Source organism: Lynx rufus, unplaced genomic scaffold (assembly GCF_022079265.1).
Source record: "Lynx rufus isolate CCGP_SWC_20201006 ecotype Redwood Valley unplaced genomic scaffold, mLynRuf1.p SCAF_4, whole genome shotgun sequence".
NCBI lineage: Eukaryota > Metazoa > Chordata > Mammalia > Carnivora > Felidae > Lynx > Lynx rufus.
In genome coordinates, this window is record NW_025814856.1 from 5,132,799 (window position 1) to 5,152,451 (window position 19,653).

The window sequence follows — 19,653 nt, forward strand, 5'->3', positions numbered from 1 at the left end:
CGAGTCCGGGGACGGAGGATGCAGTTTGATGCATTTTATGGTGAAAACACCAAGAGATCCTGGCACCTTTCCTCAAGCACCCAGATGGCCCAGCCTGGCCTGTGAACGGGCGGAAAGGCCACCAGTCAGCCGTTCGCGGCAGCTCTTAGGCACTCGGGGTGCGGTGTGGGACAGTCTTCGCTCATGACCCAGAGTCCCTACTTTTCACTGGCCCGAAGCCACAGGTAGCTGCTTCTGAGGAGCTGTCGTCTCCATGATTTGGATGTCCCCCTCGTGTAGCACATTCAAAGCTCAGAGAGCTCAAGGCAGTAAATTCCCCTCACTGACCAGCCTGGCCACTTCACCAGCCCCTGTCAGGTCACCTCAGCTCAGGCATTAGCAGCCTGGGCTCTGGGCCTTGCACGAGGCCATCAGACACAGCCGAGCGGAGGCCCCTCACCTGCCCCCGGGAGAGCCCCACGCAGGAGGCTGGTGCCAGTCCTGACCGTGCAGCCTGCCCACCCCACTGGCCTGGGCACTGGGGTCAGGACATCCGCTGTCAAGCCCCGTGCCTGTCTCTGTCTGGGGAGAGGTGAGCTTGGGCCACACCTGCTGTAGGACTCCTCTGTTCTGCCCCAACCAGGAGTGGGAATCTGTTGACAAACCGCTCACGGAGCTCAGAGAGGCCATTAGAATGATCTGCGTTTGATGTTCATGTTCTTCCATGTCCCCGCCCCCCTTGGCTGTGATGTGAAAACAAACACTGGGTAGTTTGGTCCCAGGGAGTCATAACTGTGAGGTGACTCCCTTCCGAGAGGCCAGCGGCGCCCCTAGGAGGCTGCAAAGCAGATCCCAGAGAGCAGGTGGGCTGGGCCCTCCTGGCCTGTGACAGATGGGGGTAGAGATGCACACACATCGTCCTTGTCCCTCCGAGCTGTGTGCTTTGGGGTGGGCAGCCTCACTACTCGCCCTCCCTTCTCCACCCCTCCTCTGGAAGCCGAGCTCCGCATCTGCTGGCCCTGCTGCCCAGGCTGCAGTCCTGAGGCATAAGCAGCTCGAGTCCCCGGAGGCCTGAGCGGAAGGGGAGCCTTCTGGAGTGTGGTCCACAGGTGCAGCTCGCCGGGTAGCCCCATGCCTAGTGCGGATGCCCACTCTGACACCAGGCTCTGCCGGAGGGACAAGGACCACACCGCGGCCTCTGTTCTGCAGCTGTGCTCTGGGGCGGGGAGAGGGGTGAGGGCGAGGATCCTATTTACTTGGTGTCAACCTCTTTGGTCCACACCAGGACAGTTTCCTGGGGTCCTTGAAGCCCCCCGTACTCACCTTCAAGTGCCAATTGAGAAGGAACAATGCAGTGGGCTGGTCAGTGTATGTGTTTGTCCTCAGCCCCATCTGCATAGGAGCACCTGTGTGGGCTGCCTGGGGACCCGGATGGTATGACCACGCTGGGCCACATTCTGTTTCCATCGCCCTCCTTTTCTACGTGTCATACATACCGCTTTGCCTCTACTTGTCTCTGTCCAGCCCAGCATGACTGAGTGGAGCTGGCTGTCTCCAGGAACACCCCCACCCCGGACATCTAGCTTTCCCCAGCGGCTCTCACCACCCTGAGGGAGGTCACTTATGCAGACAGTTCCCCTCAGCCATTTGTGGGGCATTTGGTCTCCTTTCCCTCTGTAGGACTGGTGTCTCTTAGACACCAGGATTGCCCCCCGGGCTCAGCCAGGAACTCCGAGTGGCGGCTCTCTCAGGCGTCCCGCCAGCCTCTGCTGAACAGCAGAGGGACTGTCTTCAGAATCTTTGTGAGGGCCAGAAGGAGGGGAGATGTGAGGGAGTCCCTGGGGCTCCCTGTCCAGGCCTGGGGTGTTGAATTGGGGAGTTAGAACGGTGGACCCCCAGGACTGTGGACTTCCATTCTGTCCTCTGCTCCAGAGGGGGCCACCAGCGGGGCTTCTCTGCTGGGACCCAAGGAGTCCCAGGGGACGAGGGCAGAGACTAGCAATGCTGGCGGGTGTGCGGGTCCAGTTTGCTTCCATATGATGTGCCTTGTAGCATTAAAGGGATGGGGCATCGCTCTTGGAAAAACTTAACGGCTGACAGAACTTAATTTTTAAATTTTGTTTTCTTACCTGTTTTAATTGTGAACCTTGTAGGTTACTCATCTGGAGATCATGCCATTGATTGACCTCTGCTCTTGATTCTAAAAACAGAGGGGAAAAAAACACCACCACGGGCCCCCTTCAAAGGGTGTCTACTCATCAGATCATTTAGTGAACATGTTCTCCCTCACGCTGACATTTTCTCTCTTGGGTTGTCTTCGTTTCACTTGGGCGGTTTCCATTTGAAAGTCATTTTACAAAACCAAACAGGGAAACCACACCACACATACACTTTTCCTCTGTTCCATCTCAAGGTCCTTATCACTAGGATGGAACCTTCTCCCCGAGGGCAGCTTCCTGCCAGAGCCAGCCAGAGACAGCTGTCAGTGTTTTGCCTGAAGTTAAATACCCGTTCAGGCGTCTGTCTGTCAAAGGTGCCATTCATGCTGTTCAAGAGTAAATAAAAACAGTGTGTGTTGAGTGTGTGTTTTTAGGTGTTCCTTCTGAACTGAAATTGAAAATGAGTTGAGGCTCTAGAATTTTCTTGGCACACATGTGAATTGTCAGGTTGGATCTCATGAATTCAATGAGTGTCTTTGGTGAATTTCAAATTTATATATATTTAAACGATCGTGGAGCCCAGATGGAGGCAGCCTTGAAGCCACTGGGGGCAGCTGTGTGCCCTCCCAGGGCACTGTACTGGGGGGAGACCAGGAGGGGCAGGTTCCCAGTTGGGTGAGCTGGGATACGTGCTTTTGGACTCACCATGGAGTGTCCAGTGTGCGTTACAGTTGTAGACCGAGATTCCTTGGCCCGAGGCTCCCTGACTGCTGTCTACTTGCTTGAATGGGGCCCAGGCCCAGGCCCAGGCATGGGATTCTAGGTGCACAGTGGGCGGCCATGCCTCTCACCGTGACACTGGTCACTTCAGCATCCCACCTGGCATGCCTGAGCCTCTCTGTGCCCCTCTGCAGCCCTTGGGCCAGCTGGGGAGACCCACATCCTGTGCCCATCATGGGGCACTTGGTGGGACTCTGGGAAGGGGTAAAGAAAGGTGTGGGAGATGAAGCTGCTTGGGGGGGGGCATCTGGTGTGCTCACTTAGCTGGTGACCCCCCAGATCCTGGGCTGTCCTGCTTTGGTAATTGTCATGCACTGGGAGCCGAAGGCCTTTGTCTACAGAAGGAAACGTGACCCCAGGCAGGCTATAACTGACAGTCCGGATGAGAATGTGCAGGATAGGGCTGTCTGCTACAGTCCCCCCACGAGGGCACATCCAGGACTTGCCCTCGGCTGTCACCTCTCCACTGCATTTTGATCTTCCCACCTGACCCCTATTCTCCCCAGGAGAAGGAGCCAGGCCTCTTCCACAGCCCCACCCTGTTCGTCTAGTTCTGCAGGGGACAGTTGTCATCGTTCCTCCCAGGCCTAGAACATGGATGGATTAGGGTGGAGGATGGCCAAACCCCTCTTCTGCCCGGTTTGTGCGGGTCTCGAACCCATGCTGGGCTGGCCAGACCTTCAGCAGGGCCTTGGATCTCAGGCAGCCTGGTCCCGGTCCACATTCTTGCTCTGTCGAGAGATTGGGTTACAGCAGGGACCCAGGGCTTGACTGCAGGTGGCTCGGTCTATGAGGCAGCTGGACACCACGGCAGGGGGCCCCGGCCCTTCCCACTCGGGAACAAGGACAGGTTTGGTGTGGGCCCCAGGCAGGGAGTCTTAACCTGCGGGGAGTCTGCAGGCAGGTGGCAGCACCACTGTGTGCACCTGAGCAGTTTTCTGGGGGAGAGCGAGGGGCTTCACTCGATTCTAGGCAGTCCTAGGACATTAACAATGGAACATCCCAAAGGTGAGTGAGGTGAGGGCAGGAGGAGGAGAGGGCTGTGGGCCGAGGCTTGTTCACTGGACTCTGTCCCCTCTGGGGATGGTAAAGGCTGAGTGAGCAGGGACTCTGTCAGGCCGGCCTGGGCGGGGACAGCCTACAAAGGCCTGGCTGGGCTACACGAGCCACCGTCACTCCTTGTTCACAGGGCAGGCCGCGGGGCCCCGGAGCACAGGGAGAACCCTGCAGACCCTACCTGGTGGGCGCTGAGAGCGATGGAGGGTGTCCTCTCCTCCAGCATGTTTTTTTTTTGTAAGAGGCTGGGGTGTCTGTCTGGGACATCTGTCACCAGAATGTCTGTTGGCACTGAGGCTGTGTAGTTGCTGCTTCAACTCAGAAGGACGTCTGAAAGCTTAATCTTGCAGGTCATTGTTTTGTTTTTTTTTTTTTTTTTTTTTAAGTTCATTCGTTCATTTCCATGTTTAGGCTTCATTTTTGTTTGCCTCGTTACCTGATTTGAAACCATAGCTGACTGACTTCGCTTTTGCTTTTCAGTTTTAAAATTCCTTGTATTTTCTCCCCTAACTCCGTTTTTGTTGGTTTGTTAAAAAGGTTTGTCCAGAGGGGTTGCGTTTATCCGGTTTGACAAACGTTCGGAAGCAGAAGAGGCAATTACCAGTTTCAATGGTCATAAACCCCCAGGTTCCTCCGAGCCCATTACAGTGAAGTTTGCAGCCAACCCCAACCAGAACAAAAACATGGCGCTGCTCTCCCAGCTCTACCACTCGCCGGCCAGACGGTTCGGAGGCCCCGTTCACCACCAGGCGCAGAGATTCAGGTGGGTCGGGAGGCGGCGCTCTCATCAACCCAGCTCTTCCCACCGCGGGCCCGGCCGGGTCCACCGGCTGGTCAGAAAGCCGCGCCCAGAATCACTGTGTCTTCACGCCCCTGCCCCCATCGGAAGGTGTCTGTGTGAAAGGCGTTTATGTCCATCCGAGTATTGCCTGAAGTGGAATCCAAAAGGTGGTTCCGTCTCCAGCCAGCCCCCCGCCCCCGGGGGCAGAGTACGTAGCGCCCCAGGGCCCGGTGTTCAGTGGCCGGAGCTCGGGGCCATGAGTGTAGCAGCCAGAAGATGCAGCCTCGGGTGTGCGTAGGGGAGAGCTGCCCTCCTCCTCGGCGCGCAGCCCCTGCTCCCAGCCCTCAGGTAGCCAGCCCTCTCACTCACCTACCTGGGCGCTCACCTGCATCTCTAAATATCACACGGCTTCTGTTTTAAAAGCCCTGTCCTGGAGGCGAAAGGTTTTCTGACATTCCCTCGTCTTTCCAGACTGAAAATGACTCCAGTTGCCAGGCTCTAGGAGAACAGAGACGATGAGGGTCAGGAACTTGGGTTCCAAAATCGGGCGTGTTCTGCCTCACAAGCAGTGGCAGTCCCGATTTCCAGGCCACTTGGTTTTTGTTTTTGTCAAAACCTCCATCAGTGGCGTGAGGCATGTTAGGGATCTTTATCTCTGCGACTTTGCTGGTTTCCCATCTCTGTCTTGGAGAGATTGGGCAAAACCCTGCACAGAGGCCCCCTGGGGAGGCACTGTCTTCAGCGTCTAGCAACGCAGAGTTCTCAACTCGGCTCAGGTTCCAAAGCTAGCCTTCCCTCATTGGCTTTTCTAGTTTAAAGACAAAGGCCGGGGAAGCGTCTTGGGATGGAAGTGAGGTAAATCCATGTTTGAAGGCCAGCTGACATAGTCTGTGTCACTGCTGGTCAGGCGGGACGTGTGGATGGCAGCGTCCAGCAGGTTCCCAGTAACCAGACTGGACAAGCAGGGAAGAGGGTACGGGAGGAGGGGGGACTTTGGTCACAGGAAGGAGGAACAGAAAAGAAAGGGGACCAGAGCAGCCAACACTGCTGGCCAGGCAGGAAAGGGGTCTTGACAATTAGAGGCTCACCGCGAGGAGAGACAGAGGGAAGCAAGGATGGCAGGAAAGGTGTGAGGAAAGACTGGCCACTGGAAGGAGGACTAAGATGAGAGCAAGAGGGAGAGAGGCCCAGCCGAGGGGAGAGTGTGCAGTCTGCATCTCACAGCAGGAAAGACCCCCCCCCCCCCCCAAATACTCAAGAAGGGCTCAGGTCTCCTTTGTACATCAGAGAAAAGAATGGGAGGTAGGTTTCACTGCAGCCAGGATGAAAGAAATCAGCTCCAGTTAGCAGGGGAGAAACCAACTAACAATAATTAATAGGAATGAGAATCACATCGATAGAAAATAGTAAGGTAAGACTTCAGGTTATTTTCAGTATAACAGGTACGTGACGATTCGGGTTAGCTAGTTTAACTCGGACCCACATTTGGTTTCCCACAAAACTGGAGGGGGGGACAGGTCCGTTAAAGTCAGAACGTCTTTCCAGTTTTTATTGAAAACCAGCTTGGCTTAATGTCACACAGATACAAGGGTGTCTTTACCCACCCCCTTCAGTGCCACTGTGGTCCCTGTTGAGTCGAGACCACTAACAAGCCACTGGAGTCATTGAACCAACTCCGACCTTCTGATGCAAGCTGTTTAAAATTCCTCCCGTACATTCAAAGCCATGGCCAGTGATGTGTCTTGATTCTTCCCTACCTGCCTTGAAGAGATCCCCTGGATAAGTGGGCTGCACCTGGGGAGCTGGTCGGTCCGTCTTGTTGTTATGTCCGTCAAAAGAATGAATCTGTTGATGGCCCTTGAAAGCACCTGCTTACCCCTGGGTCAGCCCCACAGCGCGAAGCCTGGTTTTATTTTAGAGCAGGTCATGTTTCTTGTTTCTTGCACAGTGCGGCCCCCCAGACGCTCTGTCACACTTGGGTAGTCTTAAGCCGATCCTAAGGCCATTACTTTTTAATTTCCGAAGCCTTTCAGAGGGCTGTGTGGCTTCAGTAACGATTTTGTCTTCTCCCTTAGTTCTACTGCAGTGGCCACACATTTGTAGAAGGCTTATTTTTTATGCAGCTGGAAGCGTTGCTTTGGAAAGAGGCCCACACTTTTGGTACAGCTTGGCAGACCTGCAGGCCGCAGGCATTGCTTCTGGGATGCCATGAGCCAGCAGCGGAAGGTCGCCTGGAGCTGTGGGAAGGAATTCCCTGTGCCCTGCGGTGGCCCTTCAAGGGGTGTGCTCGCCTGGGACCCTCCAGCAGGGGCAGCCAAGATGAGGGCAAGATAGAAAATTTGGAGAAAGAAAAGGAAAAAAATCCTGCCCCCCACTCCCTGATGTACACACGTATGGAGGCATAGAGTATGAGGATCGAGCCTCCTCCAGGGAGGTCCGAGGGTGGAACAACACCCAAGAGGACGCGGAGAAGCTTCTGTCATTCAGCTAGGGAAGCCTGGGACTCCCCCCACCCCCTCCCCCAGTGATGGAAGGTACTGGAGGGAGCGTGGCTCCCAGGGAAGCTGGTCGAGGCTCTGACCCTCTGTGGGCAACAGGTGTCTCTCCCCAGGGTCCGTGGTCTGTAGTGCAGGGAGCCCCCTCCCCCCATGCTGAATTCCTGCCCGTGACGGATGGGGGCGCGCCGGCCTGCATGACCTTGACCTGCATGCTGTGCTCTCTGTTTGCTAGGTTCTCCCCTATGGGTGTAGATCACATGAGTGGGCTTTCTGGTGTCAATGTCCCGAGCAACGCGTCTTCGGGCTGGTGCATCTTCATCTACAACCTCGGGCAGGACGCCGATGAGGGGATCCTCTGGCAGATGTTTGGCCCCTTTGGGGCGGTCACCAATGTGAAAGTGATTCGCGACTTCAACACCAACAAGTGCAAAGGCTTTGGCTTTGTGACCATGACAAACTATGAAGAAGCCGCCATGGCCATAGCAAGTCTGAACGGCTACCGCCTGGGGGACAAAATCTTACAGGTTTCCTTCAAAACCAACAAGTCCCACAAATAACTCGCTCATGCTTTTTTTTTGTACGGAATAGATAATTAAGAGTGAAGAAGTTGAAACTTTTTTGTTAGTGTACAACTCATTTTGCGCCAATTTTCACAAGTGTTTGTCCTAGTCTAAATGAGAAGTGAAGAGGTTTTTATACTCGGGGATGCAACCGACATGTTCAAATGTTTGAAATCCCACAATGTTAGACCAATTTAAGTTTCTTAAGTTATTTCCTTTAAAATATATATTAAACAGAAATCTAAGTAGACTGCATTGACTCACCAGTCCCTCGGGACGGTGGTGAACCTGAAGCATGCTTTACCCTCTAAGACTGTCTAACACTCATTTCATTCGGTGTCTCCACAAACTGGATTTAAAAAAAAAAAAAAACAAAAAAAAAAAAACAGAAAAAGGAAAAAAAAAAAACCAAAAAAAAAAAGACCTGACCTTTTAGTTCTAGTTTCCAGACTAAAGATGTTAGACAGATGCTGAGTGTGTGCTTTCCTCAGCCGCTTCACCATTTTTAAGCGATTTCTGCTTTTGGTTGACGGGAAATTGCTTTCCCGAGCAGGTGCCATCGCCACCTCCTGCTCCCTCAGCCCCGGGCCCTGCAGGGGTGCCCGCCTTTGTGGGGGGGGGCCGCCGCTGGGGAAGGGGGGCCGCACGTTGGGCCCTCCACGGAAGGACTCGAACAGGTCTCCTAAAGCCCAGGCGCCAGTGGGAACGGACCAAAGAGTTTCCGGGAAACTCCAGTATATTCCCCAGTCAGACCTAGCTCCCGGCACGCCCGAGGATGTGTTGCTACCCTGACATCCCGCATTTCTGTCCACACACGGCATGCACGGTGCCCCGCACATCGGACACCGGCGTTCCCCATCGTTTCGCCAGTCCCCCAGAGCATTTCACACGGCGCAGGTGCGGAAGACCGCTCCATATTTTACGACCCCAGAAACATTTGAGCATTGTATTTCTCGCATCCCTTCTCGTGAGCGCTAGACTTTGTTTTGTTTTGTTTTGTTTTCTATTTTAGTCAGATTTTGTTTTGAAACTTTGCTTTCGTATGAACACTCAGCAGAAAAGTACTTACTTCTTGCCAGTTATCTATTAACAACAACGAGAGAAATACCCCTTTGATTTGTAGTTTTAAAGATTAACCCTCCCAAGTTCTCTTCATAACTGCCTTGACATTTTGGGTTGTTCTGTTCTGTTAATTTTCTTTTGCTTTTTTGTGTTTTTTGTTTGTTTTTACTTTTGCATTTAAGACCATTAAATTTGATTTTGTTTTGCTCGAATTTTGTTTTGTTTTTTATTTTACCTTTTCTTTCTTTTTGGCTAGGTAAGGTACAGATGGCCAGCATTCAGGGAGGATTTATAAGTCCTTAAGAAACAAAAACTTGCCTGGAGACCAAGCATTTGCACATCTGTGACGCAGGAGTGCACAGTCACAGATGGCACTTAGTTTTAAAACGGGGGAGCCGGTAGGGAGAGGCAGAGAGTGAGCCTGAGAAGGGGCAGGGCCAGATCTCCAGGCACCTCAGGAGTGTGAGCTGACTTTCATAACTGTCTGGTGTTTAGAGAGGACCAGAAACAGGGGAACTCAGTACCAGCAGTTTTTAGTCTCTACAAAAGGCTAAAAACGGGTACCAGTGGGCAGTTTTCATTGATCGGTATCATGGAATTGCGGCATTATCTATCTATTTATCTACCTGCCTACCTACCTATTTATTTATTTATGTATGTATTTATTTATTTATTTATTAAGTGGAAAAAATTGGGCACAGCCTTCTCCAGAGCAGGTCAGTGTTCTGAGAAGCCCCCGGACAGTTTGAGGCTCCCCGTTTCCCTCAGACTCCGTTGAGGGCCTGCCGACCGCTTGCATCGTCCTCCCCAACTTGAGATGTTGCCGTGTTCTCTTCCCACAGAAGGGCCAAGTGCATACCTTGAGGCCTTCTCATGAGTTGGCCACGTGCCACGGAGGACCTCCCCCTGCCCCATCTCACCCCCAGCAGAAGTTTCCAGACCCTGAGTCAAAGCCAGCTTACGTGCCCCCTTCTGGAACCCAGAACCGAGGCCCATTTGTCTGGATTTGACACAGAGTGGGTCCCCACTCTGTCCACCCCAGAGCGCCCTTCACCACAGACCGGGATGTTTTCCTGGAAGAATATGCCTTTCAGGTTGCGCTAGCCTTGGGCCAAGCATCTTCTCTGCGAAGGTGAGATTCCCAATTCTGAAAGTGACCCTTCGGTCTCTTCCTTGACACACATTCCTGCCTGCCCTCACTAGTGTTGGATTTCTTACTCAGATTCCCGTCGGAAGCGTAAACTGTGAAAGACAGTGGGCTCGAAGCCAGCACTGGCATTTCCCTCCCCTCCCTGTTATCTGGACCATATCGATTATTCTGATGTTGGCACTGAGGAGGAGGAGGAGGAGGAGGAGGAGGAGGAGGAGGAGGAGGAGGAAATGAGCCTTTGAAAGCGGCCCAAGGGGTAAAATTGTCCTTTTACGTGGTCTCCACTCTTTAAACAGCCTTCTAGCTAAAACCCCAGTGCATTTCTTTGGGAGTGTTACTTTGCAAGTTGTGTGGAAGGATTTCACTTTTGACATGTGACTTAACCCTGAAAAGCAATTGTCACTCCCATCGAGGTACCAGATGTTGGCCCTGTGTCCGAAAAGTCCCATTAGATCTTCCTCAGGCTTGTTTGCAAAAGGAAGATCCCATTTTTTTAAAAGTCAGGAGCCAAAAGAAACTGTTTTTTAAAAAAATTTTTTACATAGATCTATCACATTTGTATTTCGCAAAATGAGTGCTCTCCTTTTATTTGGGAATTTTGATGAAAAAGAATAAAGAGTAGATGATGTTAATTTATCGAAAGTTTGGTTTGGTACACAAACACCAAAGAGGCTTTGATAGAATTTTCTTTTGGCCTGCGGAACTTCCCCTGATAGTTGTTTGCTGAGAAGCTCCCAGATTTGTGAACCTGGTTCCAGTTGAATTACTCACTTTTTACGCTCTGGCTCTGCCCTTCTTTAGTTTTTCATTGTAATATGCCAAGCTGTGGTTTTCTACGCTGGCTGTGCCTCTAGTCGCACGCCCTGTGACTGGGTTCCCCTTCCCCTTCCCCGCCCCCTGCCCCCCCCCCCCCGACTGCCACCATCTTGCTAGAATAGCTGCAAGACGGGCTTTCCTGGCCTGTGGGCAGATGGTGCTGTGTGGGCTCCACCTTCTTTGTTCCCCGAAGGTGAGTCTTTTCCCTTTGCCAAGGGCAGCTGCCTTAACCTTTGAGAGTCTGCGCTTGGCGTTAGTGCTGGAAACCCAGCGCGCAGGGTCTGGACCGTGCTGCTGTAGGGAGCTCTCTGAGCTGGCAGCCGGGCAGGGGGCGGTCCCTGCTGGATCAGACAAGTCGATGAACCTGAAGACAGTTCCTGGCAATAACTTGTCCTGGTTTGCTCCCACGCTAGGACTGTTGACCGACCCCCAAGTCTGCTGTCGGACTTGAAAATCAAAGTTAACGTCACCTAGCTGTTGTGTTTTCACATCTGATCCAGCCTGGCTTTATTTCTCTGTGCTTTTTGCAGCCTCCCTGGGTTGGATGAGAGAAAGAATAAGCTGCCAAAGGTCTATCTTCCCCAGCCCTCCCCCTGAAACCCTTCCCGCCTTCCCAGGACCTCTGGCACCTCTGGGACCTGAGGCAGCTCCTCAGGAAACACCTCCCGCTGCCCGTCAGATTCCCAGGCCCGGCCCCCAACTCAAGTCCCAAGTGCTTGCCGTTGAGTGGCATTGATAACTGACCCTCGCTTGCAATAGCCGTAGATAGACCCTGAACCCCGGACACCCGCCCTCCCCGCCACAGCCCCCCTGTAAGGTTCACATCTCCCAACCTTTTCATTTGCCTCTGACTTCTAATGATTGTATCGCATATTTTCCCACAGCCTTTTGGGGACATAGTTTTTCGTTTCCCGCTTGGTCATTACAAACAAACAAACAAAAAACCCAACAAGTTACTCGTAGGGCACCGCAGGGACCCAAGTTAGGCTCACGGATGGTTCGAGCAGCGGCTTTGCGAGGATTGTGTTGCATTCCGCCAGGAGACCAGGCTCGTCCGCTGGGCGGGGCCGCCTCTTTACCATGTAACGTTGCGTTTACAGTGACTTGCTCTGGGGGGCGGGGCGCTTGACCAGCTGGCTCCCGTGTTGTGCAGTAGACGGGCAGACGTTTTGTATATTAGCGTGTTTTAAGTTATTGATTTGTTTTATATGAAATAATTTATTTTTCAGGTACCATCTTTCCTTTTAACTTTGTTTTTACATGGGTTTGTTTTCAATAAAGTATGACACTGCTGTCCAAAAGCCACCAATAAAACGAATCCCCTTGTGTTCTTTTGAGGAATGTTTATGTAACTAGCTCTTTTTTTTATTATTTTCAGGGAAAAACAAAAAACAAAAACAAAAACAAAGCCCTTCTCAGTTCTCCCTCTCCCCATTTGCCTTTTTATCCTTGTGAATAAATGTTCTTTAGTGTTCTAGGAGGAAAAAGCAAACCTAGATTTTGATAATCCAGATTTCAGCTTAATAAGGAAGCTTTGAAAGAAGACCGTTTTTCAAAATTTTAGTGAAGTGTGACTATTTTCTGTCAACCGCTTTCTCGAAGAGAGTGACACTTTTGCACCATTTTCAGAGTTTTTATAGAGATGCCAAATTGATATATTTACATGTAATGGAAACATGAAAACGTTTTATTAAACAATTGTTCATAGCTGTGTAGACATTTTAATTCAGCTTCCAAAGCTCTCAAAGCGTATTTTTTGGAGTACGGAGCGATAATCGGGTTGGGGTGTTGCTTACGCTTCCCAGTGACTCGACTGTCCGAATACTTCGACCTTTCCGCAGGGATCAGGTTCGTGTTAAACGCTGTATGTTAACCATGACTGGAATTCTGTGCTATTTTGGTAATAAACGAAGTGGGCTCGTTGAGACGTGGTGGTGTGGGGGTGATGGTGTGTGATCGTTAGCGGCCAAGCTGAGCGAGGCGCCGGCCGGGGCTGCGGGTGACTTCCTCCCGCCTAGGTGAGCGAGGGCGGCCTCCTGCCAGGCTGTCCCCTGTGTGCCAGGCCACAGAACCCTGGGACAGCCCCGCCCCGGGGGGGGAGAGAGGGGAAGGCCCCGGACTGTGTGACCGGCTTTCCCCCACCGCCCGCTGCCTCTGCCAGGGTGTGCCCCTTCCCTGGATGCACTCACCAGCCCGCCCCCTCCCCTGCGAGACCCGGGGCCTCTCTTCTCCAGCGCTTCTCTCAAAGGTTTGTGGGCCTCCTTGTGTTGTCCCTGGGCGTTGCCTGTCCATCCCCTCCCTGTGGCCGTTCTGACACTAATCTCCTTTGGTGACGGGAGAGTGACTTTTAACTCCCCTGGAGGCACAGCAGAGCTCGAGGGCCTTAGGGTCAGAGTCTGCAGTCTGAATCCCGGTTCTGCCCACTCCCCGGCGTGCAGTGCGGACAAGCCACCGACTCTCTGGGTCTCCGTTGCCCCCTCTGTGAAATGGGGTCCGTAACGCCCACCCATCTTGCTCTTCTCCAGATGTGGCTAAGTGGTCCCACGGGTGGCACTGTAGCAGGAGGTGGCTCCAGGGGTGTCCCTCGGTTACTCAGACCCAGCGGCCAGCTTGGGGCTCCCAGCAGGAGCTCCTGGGGCTTCTGGGCAGCCTCTCGGGTGTGGGCCGTCCTGGTCACCAGGGAGGAGGGATCTGGGTATCAGCCCTTCTGCGTGTGTGTGGGACACAGGAGGACTGGCTGGACCAGAGCGTGTGTCCACCTTCTCCAGAAGCTTCGTTTCAAAGCAGATTTGGCCTCAGCAGGTCTGGGGTGAATCGGAGCATCTGAATTTCTAATGAGCTCCCCACCCCCACCCTGCCCGCTGGTGATGCTCGTGCTCCAGGGACCCACTTTGAGAAGCAGAAGGTTTAAGAGGAGGCTGTGAGTGCCTTAGGGAAGCCTGCCAGCCCCCACCCCCACCTGTGGTGATGGCTTCCGCTTCCGCCTCACCCCAGAATGTGGGGCCCTGAGAGACGGAGCCCCGTGTGCAAAGTGGGGGAGCTCTCGCCACCAGACTCTCTCCTCTCGGGCTGCTTTCGTTTTTCTTTCCGTTCAAGGTTAAGGTGCTGAGAGCCTGCATCCCTTCATGTTTGAGGTTTGGGTCTTTTAGCTTATAGCCTCAGTAATATCTCTGCGCAGTTTAAAAGGATTTCCAGAAGAGAAGGGAGAAAATCAGCCCCCGGTGTTGTCTGGGAAACCACGGTTTGTGTTCAATGAGAAGAAGAGCCAAGTTGTGACGTGAGGGTGTCTTTTCCTGGGGGGTGGGGTACCGGGAACCGACCCCCGGTCTTCTGCCACTGGCCTGGAGCCTCTGACCGGCGGCAGCCCCCGGCTTGGGAAGCCACGTGGGAGCCCTGCACCACAGGTAGCGCCGGCCTGGGAGCATTTCCCCCAAGTCCGCACCCTGCTTTCCCACGGCCGGGGCCTGGCAGACGCCAGGGAGAACCAGCCTGAAGATCCCCTGCCCGCGTGGGGGTGCCAAGAGCCGGGCAGGCGGGGCAGCAGGGGAGGGGAGGGCATCGGAGTGGGAACTAGCTGACCCGGGAAGAGTTCCCAGTAGCTGGAAGGTGGTGATGGGCCGTGATCGCGACTCTTAGCTCTTAGCCATGCCGTTCGTTCGCTTTGCAAAGTACTTCACTGCCCTTCGTGGGCACGTGCCTGTGAGGGAGGTGTTACTCTTAGTGTTGTTCGCGTACCCATTTTACAGATGATATGACTGAAGCTTAGCTGGTTGGAAAACAGGTCATGAGTGCCGGTGATTTTTTTTTTTTTTTTTTTTTAACCAGTTTGGTATAGAGCATTCTAGGTTTGGGCTGCCCCTTAGTTTTGTGAGCATAAGTTTCCAGAAATAGTCTGTGCAGGGCCTGGAGCTCCAGGACCACCAGGGGCCCCTCGGGAAAGACTCTGGAATCCAGGGCAGGAGGGCATGCTGCCTCCCAGTTTTTAGCCACAAATGAATGTTTCGGCCACATAAATAAAATTGCCACGTCCCAAGGAAACTGCCGCATGGGTCGTCACCAAGTGCGGATGGCGTGATGGCCATGATGTGACTTGCCACACTGAACTCGCGGCAACCAGGAATTTCCCACAGAGGCCCCTCAGAAAGCCGGGGTGCCCAACCCAGGCCCACGGGACTCCTGAGGGGAGTCACACGTGCTCAAACAAGAGGCTCTGGGGCAGACACTCTGAAGGCAGGTGTAGACGTGCACACTGCTTTTCCCCAGGGCGGGGGTGGGGGTGGGGGGCTCGGGGGCTGCTCGGTGTGTCTGCCTCTGCAAGGTTCACAGGCCTCCCCAGGGAGCTGGGCCGAGGAAAGGCAGTGGGGGCCTCGAATGCCGAGGCCACTGCCAGCCGTGAAGGGGGACTAGTGCCCATGTCCCTCCCCTGCTGGGAGCGGCTGCCCTCTCTCAGCAGTTGTTTGGACAGGATGAGGGCTGGGAGCCACCAAGGCCACCGCAAGGGTTTTCACAGGGCATCTGTGTTGTGTGTGCTGACCGGGGTTGCCCGGGCTGACAGACAAATGGACCACAGCACGGCGGTTCCAGGTGAAAATTAGAAGTGAGTAAATAAAGGAACTCTTAGAAAGGGATGTGTCCAAGGTGGAGGGATCACAGTCCCCTGGGGACCATCAATGGAAAATAAGGACGTCCCGAGAGACCTGGTCTGAGGTGGAACATGTCAGCTGTGGAGGTATCTGGGGCCCGGACCCACGGACCCACGCAAGCACAGACCTTAAATCTGCTTTGTCAAAAGGCTTTCAGAGTGTGTGTGTGTGTGTGTGTGTGTGTGTGTGTGTGTGTGTGTGTGTTTGGTAATTTTTTTTTAATCTTAAAACATTCCACTCATCTGCTTTTGTGACTGAAGAACAAAATCTCAGTATTTAGCAAGTTATTTTTAAACCCTCCAGCCACACAAAGCTGCAGTCTTAAAACATTTTGAATTTAAAGAGATTGTGTGGAAAACGTGGTGCTTTTAATCCACCCTGCCCAGTGCAGGTTATATCCCCAAAAAGCCAGGAATCGGATGGAAGGTGTGGCAGCTTGGCAAGGACAGTGGGGGCGGGGGACAGAAGGAGAGGACAGGGCCATCCCAGCCACCCCCGGCGGCATCCTGCGGGCAGGCGGGGGTCTCACGGTCCCCGGCATGAGTCTCAGAGGAAGGAGGGCCATCCCCCTGTGCCTTCACATCATCTCCCCTGTGTGTGTCCGTCTGTCCAAATGGCCCCTCTCTACGACTTCAGTCCATTGGGTCAGGACCCACCCTATTGACCTCATCTTAGCTCATCTCCATTGACCTTAGTAAGGTCTCTAAGTCACGTGCTGAGGTCCTCGGGGTCAGGATGCCAATCAGGGGACACAATCCAACCCATGACCGGCCCCTTCCACGGTTTGTCACCAGGCCTTCTCTGGTCTCCCCCAAAGCAGCGAGTGCAGTGGGGGTTCATCGTGTGCCCCCCACTGAGCTCCGCTCGGTGACTTTCAGGGAGGAGACTGACCAAGCTGTCTTGTTGCCTAGAAGGATTTCTCCTGCTCGATTTCATGTGACAGTGGCCAACAGCACAGACTACGTAATCTGTGAGGCTCAGCGCAGAATGGAAATGCGCTTTGTTCAAAAATCTCAGATCTGGGGCACCTGGCTGGCTCAGTCGGTGGAGCGTGTGACTCTTGATCTCGGAGTTGTGGGTTTGAGCCCCACGTTGGGTGTAAAACTTACCTAGAAAAATTCAGGTAAAATCTGGTTCAAGCAATGGAATATATTCAGCTTTAAAAAGGAAGGACAGTCTGACACCTGCTACAACATGGATGGACCCGGAGGACCCTGCACAGCATGAGAAGCCAGACACAGAAGGACCCGTCCTGCGTGACACCACTCACAGGAGGTCCCCAGAGGAGTCCCATCCATAGAGACAGAGAGCGGATGGTGGGAGCCAGGGGTGGGTGGGGGCGGGGGGAGTCCGTGTTTCATGGGGACAGAGAGTCTGGGGAGATGGAAAGTTCTGGAGACGGATGGTGGGAGCGGGTGCACGACAGTGTGAGTGTACCTGATGTTGTTGAACTGGACGTTTAACGGTTACGATGGTAAATTTTATGTTATGCGTATTTTACCACAATTAAAGTGTAAAAAAAGGTACTAAGAACTCTGAGAGGGCAATGGCACAGCACGGGGTCCTATGGGTCCTCGGGGGTCGCTTGCCCCCCCCCCCAAGCCATCCAGCTGGCTGCGTCTTGCACCACCTGCCGTGGGCAGCCAGCAGGCCTCCCAGTGCAGCCAAGACTCCCTCGCCCGCCCGTGGTGCCCGGGTGGGGAGGACCCCGCACCCCGCGGCCGGGCTGGTGTTTACAGCAGCCAGACGTTTCCAGTCCGGGGGAAACGCACGGGAAAATCCACAGCGCGTTTGCTGGCGGCCGGTGGTTGATGCCAAAAGAAGGCAGATGGGCCGCGACGGGGTTCCCAGGGCTTCCCCCAGTCCGGCTGTTGGCCTGGGGGACTGTGCCTCCTGGGCTCCCAGCCCACCCGAGGGCCCCTGCCTCTGCAGGCAGCCTGGAGTAGGGGGAGGGGGCCGGGAAGTCAGCCCTGGGCCCTGAGCGCCTGGAGGTAGGAAGCCTGCAGCCCAGCCCCCTCTGCCGGGGGAGGAGCCAGTTCCCTGGGGAACCGTAAGTCTGGGATCGCTCCCCTCCTGCCCTCTTATTCCAGAGGAGCCCCGTGTCAGCTCGCGGCTGTCTGTCCCTCCGCCACCTGCTGTCCCCTGCCAGCAGCCCCGGCTGCACACCGCTCCACACGTGCTCGCCCTCAGGTCGGAGTTGCTGCCCTCCCCCCGTCACCACCCACCTCCCTCCTTTCCCACGCCCCCAGGGCCCCCCCCCCCCGACTCCCCGCTGGCTTCTGGCCCACTTGCGCCCCTCCCCCACCACGGCCTCTGCCCTTCCAGCCATCCTTGTATTCAGTCCACACATAGTCACGGTGTAAATCATCTTAGAGCCGTCGGTGGTCCATCCATGCGGAAGCGTATGACTCGGCCGCAAAAAGGAGTGAGGGGCTGACACTCTACCACACGGGTGAACCCAGAAAACACGCTGCGCGCAGTAAGCCAGACACAAAGGTCACGTCTCGTCTGATTCCATTGATGAGAAATGTCCAGAACAGGTACATCCATAGAAAAGTCAATTAGTCATTGTCGGGCTGAAGGAAGAGAGACTGGGAGCGGCTGCGTCATGGGGACAGGTTTTAGGGTGACAGAAATGTTCTAGAACAGCGGAGTGTGGCGGTATGCCGCTGAGTTGCTCACTTTAAAGGGCGAATCTTGGGGCGCCTGGGTGGCGCAGTCGGTTAAGCGTCCGACTTCAGCCAGGTCACGATCTCGCGGTCCGTGAGTTCGAGCCCCGCGTCGGGCTCTGGGCTGATGGCTCGGAGCCTGGAGCCTGTTTCCGATTCTGTGTCTCCCTCTCTCTCTGCCCCTCCCCCGTTCATGCTCTGTCTCTCTCTGTCCCAAAAATAAATAAAAAACGTTGAAAAAAAATTTAAAAAAATAAAGGGCGAATCTTCAGGGCGCCTGGGTGGCTCGGTCGGTTAAACGTTCGACTCTTGATTTGTGCCCAGGTCTCGATCTCCAGGTTCATGGGTTCGAGCCCCACATCGGGCTCCATACTGCTGGTGGTGCAGAGTCTGCTTGGGATTCTCTCTCTCTCTCCCTCGCTCCCTGCCCCCTCCCCTGCTCTCTCTCTCTCTCTCTCTCTCAAAATAAATAAACTGAAAAAAAAAGGGGGGGGCAAATTTTCTGTTATGTGTATCTCACTTCAATCAAAAGAGAAAAATTATCCCAGGTGTTTCAACTGCTAAGGATGTGACGCACACGAGAGAAACCAGCCGAGTCACCCGTGGGTGCTCAGCCCAGGTGGGGTCACCCTTTAGGGCTCCAAATGGGTTGGCTCACACGGGAACAGGCTGTCTGAAGATGTATGGATTCGTTTGCTAGGGTGGCTTAAGAAAACAGACATTTATCGTCTCACAGTTCGGGAGGCAAGAAGTCGGAGATGGAGGTGTGGGCAGGCTGGTTTTGGGGAGCGAGACTCTGTCCCAGGCCTCTCTCCTGGCTTCTGGTGGCCTCATCTTCATGGGTCTCTCTGTGTGCACGTCTGTGTCCATACTTCCCTTGTAGAAAGAGACAATTATGTTGGATTTGGGGCCACCCTACTCCAGGATGACATCATCCTTACTAATTACACCTGCAATGAACCTACTTCCTGATAAAGTCACATTCTTGCTTTTTTTTAAGATAAAAATTTTTAAATTATTTTGAGAGAGACAGGGAAGGGACAGAGAGAAAGGGAGAGAGAGAGAGAGAGAGACAGAGAGAGAATCCCAAACAAGGGGTTGAACCCACAAACCGCGAGATCATGACCTGAGCCAAAGTCGGACACTTAACTGACTGAGCCACCCAGGCACCCCAATAAGGTCACATTCCAAGGTGCTGAGGGTTAGGACTGCAACATAGGAATTTGTGGGGAACACAGTTCAACCCATAGCCATCCCATGTGCCAGTTTGAGAGTACAGAGATGAGCCAAAAGGACCCCGTCCCTGTCCTCACAGAGCACCTGCTATGCTGGTTGAGGTCGATCCACACCAAAAAAAAGGCACAGGATTCGAGCAGGCATGTTGAGAAGTGTGTAAAGCAGCTTCACCTCATCGTGACATTCAAGTGCATTCTCTCTTTTTTTTTTTTAATGTTTATTTTTGAGAGACAGAGTGTGGGCAGGGGAGGGGCAGAGAGAGAC

General features: G+C 53.8%; 1 protein-coding gene across 1 annotated transcript in view; it reads left to right on the top strand.

The window, feature by feature from the left end:
- ELAVL1 (ELAV like RNA binding protein 1) overlaps positions 1 to 12,548 on the top strand; it is a 42,404-nt gene extending 29,856 nt beyond the window's left edge. Inside the window, exons 5-6 of the mRNA XM_047094973.1 lie at positions 4,512 to 4,737; positions 7,486 to 12,548. Coding sequence (XP_046950929.1) covers positions 4,512 to 4,737; positions 7,486 to 7,810 — 551 coding nt within the window. The 3' untranslated portion in view covers positions 7,811 to 12,548. The remainder of the gene's footprint in view (positions 1 to 4,511; positions 4,738 to 7,485) is intronic.
- The last annotated feature ends 7,105 nt before the right edge of the window (positions 12,549 to 19,653 follow it).